At 37.5% G+C, this 10,073-nt stretch overlaps 1 protein-coding gene across 1 annotated transcript; it reads left to right on the top strand.

The window, feature by feature from the left end:
* Nucleotides 1–7,562: 7,562 nt before the first annotated feature.
* On the top strand, nt 7,563–9,871 carry LOC130802690 (thioredoxin H-type 1-like). The gene is made up of 3 exons (XM_057666708.1): nt 7,563–7,720; nt 9,330–9,452; nt 9,529–9,871. Exons 1-3 carry the CDS (start codon nt 7,643–7,645, stop codon nt 9,688–9,690), a joined length of 363 nt encoding a protein of 120 aa, XP_057522691.1. The 5' UTR covers nt 7,563–7,642; the 3' UTR covers nt 9,691–9,871.
* The last annotated feature ends 202 nt before the right edge of the window (nt 9,872–10,073 follow it).

Here is a 10,073-nt window from a genome sequence, read left to right as displayed (position 1 = left end):
TATTATTTGTTGACTGTTAACTTAACCCTTTGACCAGCACGTGAGTGTCACGTGACTAATTAAAATAGTCTTCTTCTTATTCCCCTTTCTCTTCTTTCAAATACCCATAAATCTTTTCTTTCTCCTCATATTCAAAAAATCGTTCCTTTTTTTCTTAAACGTTTAAGAGATTCAGATTCCTCAGATAGAAATGCTTGTATTTTCTGCTGTTTCATCACTTTCTTTATCAAATTATGTTCCTTTGCTTGATTCTTTTCTTGGGTCGATCTCCATTAAGCAAGATTTAAAATGCCCAAATGGGTTGTTGCTTGTGTTTGAAGGCAGTCATTCATGGCGGAAATTTGAAGGAAAGAGTGAAACAAGTACGCCTTCCACATATGATCAGCACAAGGGTAATACTGGGAACAGTACAGAGGAACAGCGTGCTGAACCCAAACCAATCCAAGATCAGGGAGTTGATACACAAGGAACTGAGGAACAGCTACTGCTTAACATGAACGTACATGGCCCTACCTCAAGAAAAGCGTACACAGTTTTGTATATAAAAGAAGAAGGATAAGGAACAGCTAGATAAGGAACAGTTAGGTGTTCCCAAACCCTGTCGGATAGATTAGCGCGTTCTTTCTTAGTCTTCTGTTATAGCCGTTAGAACTTAGGCGCCTTTTCTTGAGTTCTAGCCGTTAAAAGGAGGAAGCCAAATCTATAAATAAGGCCCTCCTCCAGATTGTAATGGATGTCATGTATTCCTATTTTCAGATTTGATAATTCATATTCAGAGTTTCATTCAGAAGACAAGTGTTTGTTTCTGTTTGTTCTTCATTTTCTGTTGAGAGTTTGAGAGCGTTCAAGCCTTTCACGGATTCATACTTCTCCAAGATTACGTTGATCTTTGTGAGAATTGTGAGGATTAAGGCCTTGTATTCCTTAGGGGAATCAGTGTCTTCTTCCAGGATAAGTAGTCTCCCAAGATTACTTAGAAATCGCCCTAAAACGACCCATTTTAATCGAGATAACCTTTACTATTTGATTGTCTGATTGATGATCGAATAATCAAAGAAGTCATAAACAAATCTTCCGCTGCAAACTTGTTCCAACTTGGTATCAGAGCCGTGTTCTGAGGAGGGACACAAGGAGATACGAGGTAATAGGTAACATTGCGTTTTCTGTGAAGAAGAGTAATCAGAGGATCAGGTATCGTTTGTATTTTGTTTCGATTGGAAATCACAGGTATAAATTCAATTCTTCTTTGTTATTAATTTCTGTGATTAAGATTTGTAGAGTTCAAATTGAATCATATTACACAATTGATTGTGGAAAAAGATTTCTGAAATCTGATTCTATTGTCATTGCATGCGTATCAATTTGGTATTCGATAATCGAAATTGTTGATTTTTCGTATAAATTGGTTCATATTAGTCAATTCTTGATTGTTTTAATTGTGTTCTTTGATGAGAAGTTAATCGCCTTCACTTACAAAATTGGATACATTGCGTTATCTTCTAAAATTGTTGGTTTTAATAATCGGATTTTTGAAAATTGTTTTGTGAAATTAGGGTTTATACATCAGTGCATTCCTTGTTGTTTTTGGAAATTTGTTGCTGAGAAAATTTCTTGCAAGATTGTGGCTGGTGATTATTTGAGTTGTGTGTTTGTTTTGGTTTCTGGAAAGACTTTTGTAAGGATCTTCTTGCAGGTTTTGATTGTTAACTACTATAACATTGTGTTGTTTGTGAATTTCTTGGGTAATATGGACATGGATGAAAGATTAGAGACCCTTACCAATATAGTCCAGCAACTAGCCTTGACTGTAGCCAATAACATGGGGAACTAGGGGGAAAGACCACAGCAGCCTCTTCAAAATAATAGGAACGATGAGGATAAAACCTTGAAAATTGATTTACCTAGTTTTGATGGACAGTCTCCAGACCCTAAGATGTATCTGGATTGGGAAGCCAATTTGGAAAGATATTTTGACTTTAAGGAAACCACACCTGAACAGCAGTTTAAGCTAGCTAAGATCAAATTGACCAAACTTGCTGCTATATGGCTAGAAGGAGTGCAAAAGCAAAGAAGGAGGGAAGATAGAGAAAGAATCAACACTTGGGAAAAAGTGAGAAAGCACTTAAGAAGGAAGTATGTTCCACGCAATTATAGACAGCAATTGTATATGAAATGGGGAACATTGAGACAACACAATAGAACTGTGTCAGATTATATTCAAGAATGGGAACGGTTGTCAGTTGTTTGTGACACCAATGAAACTGAGGAGATGAAGGTTGGGAAATTCATAGGGGGACTGAGGGAAGATCTAAGAAAAAAATTGGAGTTGACCCCAAACCTTACCTTTAGCTTGGCTTGTAGTAATGCCCTCACCTTAGAAAAATATTCTAAGAAGAAATCAAGCATGAGCAGCACCTACAATAGACCAGTAAGGAATTATAACCCAAGGAATGTTGCTACACCAACACCCACTATGACTCAGACCAATACACCAGATAGGGTTCTACCCTTGACCAATATCACTAAGGATAAGAATCCCAGGGACTTGAAGGGAGTTGTTTGTTTCAAATGTCATGGACATGGTCACATTAAGAGTGAGTGCCCAAATGCTAGAGCCTTCACTGTGCAAGAATGGGCAGAGATTAAAGATATAGGTAGACCTAGGGCCATGATGGTTAGCAGGAATGGTAGGGAGGAGCTAGTTTGGCCTTCAACATCTGAAAAGGACCCTGATGGTACTTACTGTGTTAATGATGAGGGAGTCCTGGAAACTTTTGAGGGAACTGAAGACAGTGAGGAAGAAGGGGACAGAGAGGAAGTGTATCCTGAGACTAATTTGCAAAATTTGTTGATTAGGAGGAACTTTCATGCTACCCCAAAGACCAAACCAAATGATCAAAGAGAAAACATCTTCCAAACCAAATGCAAGATTAAGAACAAAGTGTGTGACCTAATCATAGATGGGGGAAGTGAAACTAACTGTGTCAGCAAGGATTTAGTTCAGACCTTAGACTTAGAGACTAAACCACACCCACATCCCTATAAGCTGAAATGGTTGGATAGCAAAGCAAGTGGTTTTGTTAAGAAGAGGTGTTTGATTCAGTTTGCTATAGGATCATTTAAAGACAAAGTGCTCTGTGATGTGTTAGACATGACTGCCTGTCATGTGCTCTTAGGTAGGCCCTGGCAGCATGACAGAAGGACCTTACATGATGGCTATACTAATGTTTATACCTTGAAACATGAGGGAAAGATTAAGGACCTTATGCCCTTGCCACCCCACAAGACTTTGCCTCCACAGCAGTTAGTAGGCAGTGACCTTACCTTACCTTCACAGAAGATAGTAGGCACTTCATTTCCACAGAGACCTGTAAGTGACGTGTCTTTGATAAATAGAAAGGTGAGTATTAAGGAGATCAGGAGGGAGGGACTAGCCTTTCTTTTGTTCAGTAAGGAAGTAACACCAGAGAGTAATCAACCAGACCCCAGGATTACTAATTTGTTGGAGCAATTTGCTGATGTTTTTCCTAAAGAATTACCAGTAGGGTTACCTCTATTAAGGGGTATTGAACATCAAATAGACCTTATGCCAGGAGCAGCACTACCCAATAAGCCTGCATATAGAACTAGCCCTGAGGAAACCAAGGAGCTACAAAGACAAATACAGGAGCTTATGGACAGAGGGTATGTTAGAGAAAGCATGAGTCCATGTGCTGTTCCCACCTTGCTTGTTCCTAAAAAGGATGGAACGTGGCGAATGTGTGTTGATAGTAGATTCATGAACAACATTACTATCAAATATAGATTTCCCATTCCTCGAATAGATGACATGTTGGATGAATTATCAGGTTCTCAATGGTTTAGTAAGATAGAATTGAGAAGCGGGTACCATCAAATTAGAATGAGAGAGGGAGATGAATGGAAGACAGCCTTCAAAACCAAATATGGCTTGTATGAATGGATGGTTATGCCATTTGGGCTAACTGGAGCCCCTAGTACTTTCATGAGATTAATGAATGAGGTCCTAAGACCATTTTTAGGAAGGTTTATCGTGGTATATCTTGATGACATACTAGTGTACAGCAAGAGTGTAGAGGAACACCTTGATCATTTGAAACAGTTGTTCAAGACCCTTAGGGAACAGAGATTATTTGGGAAACTAGAGAAGTGTTCCTTCTTGCTAACTGAGGTTTACTTCTTAGGATTTATAGTAGGGAGACAGGGAGTGCAAGTAGACCCCACAAAGATAGAAGCCATTAAAACTTGGCCAGTACCCACTAGTATCACTCAGGTAAGATCTTTTCATGGCCTAGCATCTTTTTACAGAAGGTTCATTAAAGGTTTCAGCACCATTATGACACCTATCACAGACTGCACAAAAGGGAACACCTTCAAGTGGACCACAGAAGCACAATTAGCTTTTGAGAAAATTAAGAAAGCCATGTGTAACCCTCCTATTCTGAGACTACCAGACTTTAATAAACCATTTGAGGTAGAATGTGATGCCAGCAACACAGGGATAGGAGCTGTTTTAATTCAAGAAGGTAGACCTGTAGCATACTTTAGTGAAAAGTTAAATAAGAGCAGGATGAATTACTCAGCCTATGATAAGGAATTCTATGCTATGGTTAGAGCCCTAGAGCACTGGTCCCATTACCTTAAGGGACAGCCCTTTGTTTTGCATTCTGACCATGAGTCCCTTAAACATATCAGTGGGCAAAACAAACTTAGTGCCAAACATGCTAGATGGGTTGAATTTATGCAAAGCTTTAACTTTGTTGCTAAGTATAAGGCTGGAAAAACTAACATTGTGGCAGATGCTCTAAGTAGGAGAGCACATTTATTAGCTATCTTGGATGCCAAGGTATTAGGTTTTGAAATGATTAAGGAACAGTACAAAACTGATCCAGACTTCAGTACCCTTTACCAGCAGTGCAGCCAACAACCACAGGGCCCATTTAGTATCCAACAGGGGTTTCTTTTCAAAGGGAACAGGCTGTGTATTCCTAGAACATCTTTAAGAACAGCCTTAGTAAGAGAGATACATGAGGGAAGCTTAGCAGGACACTTTGGTATACAGAAAACCTTGGATATGTTAGCCAAGCACTTTTATTGGCCAAAGATGTTGGGAACAATAGGCAAGATTATTTTGAGGTGTGAGCCTTGTATCAAGGCAAAAATAACATTCCATAGAGGGGAATACAAACCCCTACCCATTGCACAAAGACCATGGGAACATGTGAGTATGGACTTTATACTTGCCCTACCTAGAACACAGAGGGGCAAAGATGCAGTCATGGTTGTGGTAGACAGGTTCTCCAAAATGAGCCATTTCATAGCATGTAATAAGGTGATTGATGCTAATCAAATAGCCAAGCTTTACTTTGCAGAAATTGTACGGCTGCATGGGGTCCCTAGAACTATAGTATCAGACAGGGATAGCAAGTTTTTAAGCTCTTTCTGGAGCACCCTATGGAGACTGCTCAACACTAAGCTTCTGTACAGCACCTCTCATCACCCACAAACTGACGGGCAGACAGAGGTTACCAACAAAACATTAGGGTCAATCCTTAGAACTTTGGTAAAGAAAAATCTAAGAGATTGGGACCAGAAGCTGTGTCATGCAGAGTTCGCCTACAATATGAGTCCAAGCTGGGCAACTAAGATATCACCTTTTGAATGTGTGTATGGAATGAATCCTATAATACCTGTTTCACTAATTGATCTTCCTTCACATTGCAGACCACATGGGGATGCTAAGCAGCATGCTGAGGACATGATGACAATCCATAGGCAAACCCAAAAACACATTGAACAAGCTACTGCAAAGTACCAGCAAAAAGTTAACTCAAGCACGTCAGCTCCACATAAGTTCAAAATTGGAGACTGGGTATGGATTCACCTGAGAAAGGAACGGTTCCCAAGACAGAGGAAGAACAAATTAATGCCAAGAGCCGATGGACCATTCCAAATTACTGAGAAATATGGAGACAATGCGTTCAAAGTAGACCTGCCTGATCGATATGGAGTCTCCCCCATATTCAACATAGGGGATTTACAGCCATACTATGCTGAGTCTGAATTGGGGACAATTCGAGCTGAAGAAGGAGGGAATGAAACAAGTACGCCTTCCACATATGATCAGCACAAGGGTAATACTGGGAACAGTACAGAGGAATAGCGTGCTGAACCCAAACCAATCCAAGATCAGGGAGTTGATACACAAGGAACTGAGGAACAGCTACTGCTTAACATGAACGTACATGGCCCTACCTCAAGAAAAGCGTACACAGTTTTGTATATAAAAGAAGAAGGATAAGGAACAGCTAGATAAGGAACAGTTAGGTGTTCCCAAACCCTGTCGGATAGATTAACGCGTTCTTTCTTAGTCTTCTGTTATAGCCGTTAGAACTTAGGCGCCTTTTCTTGAGTTCTAGCCGTTAAAAGGAGGAAGCCAAATCTATAAATAAGGCCCTCTTCCAGATTGTAATGGATGTCATGTATTCCTATTTTCAGATTTGATAATTCATATTCAGAGTTTCATTCAGAAGACAAGTGTTTGTTTCTGTTTGTTCTTCATTTTCTGTTGAGAGTTTGAGAGCGTTCAAGCCTTTCACGGATTCATACTTCTCCAAGATTACGTAGATCTTTGTGAGAATTGTGAGGATTAAGGCCTTGTATTCCTTAGGGGAATCAGTGTCTTCTTCCAGGATAAGTAGTCTCCCAAGATTACTTAGAAATCGCCCTAAAACGACCCATTTTAATCGAGATAACCTTTACTATTTGATTGTCTGATTGATGATCGAATAATCAAAGAAGTCATAAACAAATCTTCCGCTGCAAACTTGTTCCAAAGAGAAAAAGGAGATTTGAGGAAAAGGGTTTTACTTAAAGTTATGAAGTTGTTAAAAAATAATGGGTTTAAAGCAAAAGGAGCTTTATTAGGAGTAATTGAAAGTATTATTGGTATAAATAATGGAATTGTGATTAATGGTAAAGTTGGAGGAAATTTGGTGGGAAATGTGGTTGGTATAACTGTTGAAATGTTAAGTTCTAATGATTGGATGGCAAGAAAATTTGTTGCTGAAGTTTTGCTTAAATTAAGTGTTGTTTAGCCTAAAATCGTGTTTTAATTAAAGAAGAAGAAGACTGTTTTAATTAGTCAAGTGACACTCATGTGCTGGTCAAAGAGTTAAGGTAACTGTCAACAAACGATAATCGTTAATAGGTAATTATTTGCAAACATTTATATTATATTAGGTAGTTTTTTACAAAAAAGATTTAGATAATGCAGTTTTTAAAAAGACATATAAATTAGGTAGTTTCTAATAATTTTACATATTAAAATTAAACACATGCAAAAGGAATAATGACAAAAAATCAAATAGTTCACTTTTTCATTCCTAAAGACTAATCAAAAGTTGTCAATATTCTTCCAGCTAGTAATGAATTTACGAATGTACAAAACGAGTCCAGAAACGTCACGGATGATTAAAGAATCCCAGCCCAGTACTCTTAGACTTGAGGCCCAGGGTTTTCCGCTTTGTCTATAAAGTCGAAGTTATTTATTATTTTCTGTTCATAGTCTTCAATTATCCCGTTCAGAATTTTTTGAAGAAAGAGAAAGCATACAAGAGAGAGAATGGCGGAAGTTATTGGTTGTCACAGCGTTGATCAGTGGAAGGAACAGTTTGAGAATGGGGCCAAATCTGGTAAACTGGTATTTTTCTTCTCTAAAAATTAAGTTTTCCGGTTTATCTAATTATTGAAATTTTCAGGTGATGGACTTGAATTTTTTTATTCGATTGCGTATTTTTCGTCAAAAATATGATTAGGTTACGAATTTTAATTTGTGGGATTTTGTTTTTGAAGTGATTGGAATGAAATAACAAACTAAAAAGTGCGTTAGGTTTTTAATCAAATATTCCGTTGCTATTTAGAATTATGCGATCGGATAGAATTATATATGATTAGAGATGTCTGTTTGAAATTAGAGCTGAGGAATTTTGTATTCAACGATTGCTTGTAATACAAAACGTGCGCTGACCAAGCTGTTCTAATTCTGTTATTTTGGTCAATCTTTGTTGATAATATAAGAGGGATTAATCCTGGATTTTGGATTTATGATTTTATTAGTAGTTTTTTCATTGATTTTAGATTTCAAAATCTAGGATGATAGAAAATTAAAGAAACTGGATTGGAGAATTTATGAACTCGACTATTATCACTTATCTATTTGTTTATTTAGCTTATTCTAATAGTTTTGGATTCAGGGTTTGGCATGGTTGTAGTTGGTTTTTCATTGCATGTTAACATGTTCAGTTTTCTTTCCATATAATCATTTTTGTATTCATATGGTAGATTTATTTTCACTCTAAATAGCCTTATTCTTTTTAATTGAGCTTTAAATTGATGATTAAAAATTTCTTTGGATAGCAAGCCCATTCGTTTGGAGTTAAGTTGATGATAAGTGAACTTTTCAAGTTTCTGATTGACCCCTCGGGTGGGATGGCAGGAAACGGTTGTTAGCTGATTAAGTGTTCTAAACATAATGCATTACACTACAAAAAAAGGGAAAATAGCGACGGCCAATTTGGTCTAAGTTTGGTTACTTAAAGGCAAGCGACGGAATGCTATATCACTTGTATCACTTGTCTCCAAGACTTGTTCGTTGCTAAGTGGTCGCTAAATGTATGTTAGAATTCAATCGCTTTTTGTAGTGCGGTTAGGAGTTAGAACTTAGGATTTGGTATGAGGAAACTATTTTGTATGGATGAAAGTGATTGATATAAAAGGAGTGACTGTCTAAGAACCTAAGATTGGGAATTCAAGTACCCAATAGATGTTAGGAGACTGGTCTATAGAGGGAGTGTTCTGAAAAAAGAATGATACACATTTTGGAGAACTTGGAAAGTTTGAAGTTGAATTACTGCTGTGGATCAAGAAAAAAAAATTACTTCGAATCCTTTGTTGACATATCTGGATTTTGGGAAATAGGGTTGAATTATGATTTTTTGCAATCAGTTGATTTAATTATCCAACTATTTTGTTCTGACCCATGCTCGATTTCAACTTTCTTGAATATTATTGTAAACTTTTTGTACCTGTCCCTTAAAATTTTGATAAGACACCTGGATACACTTGAGGGAGGATTATATTTATTTCCCCCAAAAACATATATTCTCTTTATATGTTTTACTAGGCTTGTATAGTTCATTCTAAAAGAGTTATGATAATTGGAAGAGTTGATAAGAGAATCAGATAACAATGACTGATACGAACGTTAAGGGTTGTGTCTAATAAACACCTCCATTTGAATACTATGACAGGTTGTGGTTGATTTCACTGCTTCATGGTGCGGGCCATGCCGTTTCATTGCACCAATTTTGGCTGATCTAGCTAAGAAAATGTCCCATGTGATCTTCCTCAAGGTTGATGTTGATGAGTTGAAGGTAAATAATTGAACCCTTCTATTTTTATATCCAATAATGCAGTATTGAACATGAAGTTGTTTATTGTTGTTTGCAGACTGTTGCTGAGGAGCAGAAGGTTGAAGCAATGCCAACTTTTATTTACTTTAAAGATGGGAAGGAAGTTGACAGGGTTGTGGGTGCTAGGAAAGAAAACCTCTTGGAATGCATAAATAAGCATGCTGTTGCTGCTTCTTCATCTGAAACTGTTGCTGCATAAGCCTTCCCATGAATCAAATAACCATAAGCTCATTGCTTTCGCTCTTTTATGTTAATTGTGTTGCTTACTGAGTAGTACTCTTAAGGCAATGTTCTGCCTTATTCTGAATCATGTGCTTGTACGTTTTAACAGTGTGGAGAATGATATAATACTATTGTGAGCTGTCTTTTGTTTTCGTTTACTTTCTCTGGCTTTGGTATTTGTCATGCTTCAGCTATAGAAAGTACTTCTACGTCTCTTTTTACTTGTGACGGTTTGATTTCCAGGATTCACCTGTTTAATTGTATTCAAGTATGATTTGACTCGGAACACTGCAACAGTTTGATTTTGAAGATTTACCTGATTAATTGTATTCGAGTATGAATTGAGATGCTTTTTTTGAC

The sequence above is a fragment of the Amaranthus tricolor genome, chromosome 16 (genome assembly GCF_026212465.1).
Source record: "Amaranthus tricolor cultivar Red isolate AtriRed21 chromosome 16, ASM2621246v1, whole genome shotgun sequence".
Lineage (NCBI taxonomy): Eukaryota > Viridiplantae > Streptophyta > Magnoliopsida > Caryophyllales > Amaranthaceae > Amaranthus > Amaranthus tricolor.
This window is presented reverse-complemented; position numbering and strand designations above follow the sequence as displayed.

Bases quoted from the DNA above. Each gene is read 5' to 3' on its own strand.
- LOC130802690 (XM_057666708.1), top strand. From the start codon at position 7,643: ATGGCGGAAGTTATTGGTTGTCACAGCGTTGATCAGTGGAAGGAACAG. The intron at 7,721-9,329 runs GTATTTTTCTTC...ATACTATGACAG, and splicing joins GGGCCAAATCTGGTAAACTG to GTTGTGGTTGATTTCACTGC. The intron at 9,453-9,528 runs GTAAATAATTGA...TGTTGTTTGCAG, and splicing joins TTGATGTTGATGAGTTGAAG to ACTGTTGCTGAGGAGCAGAA.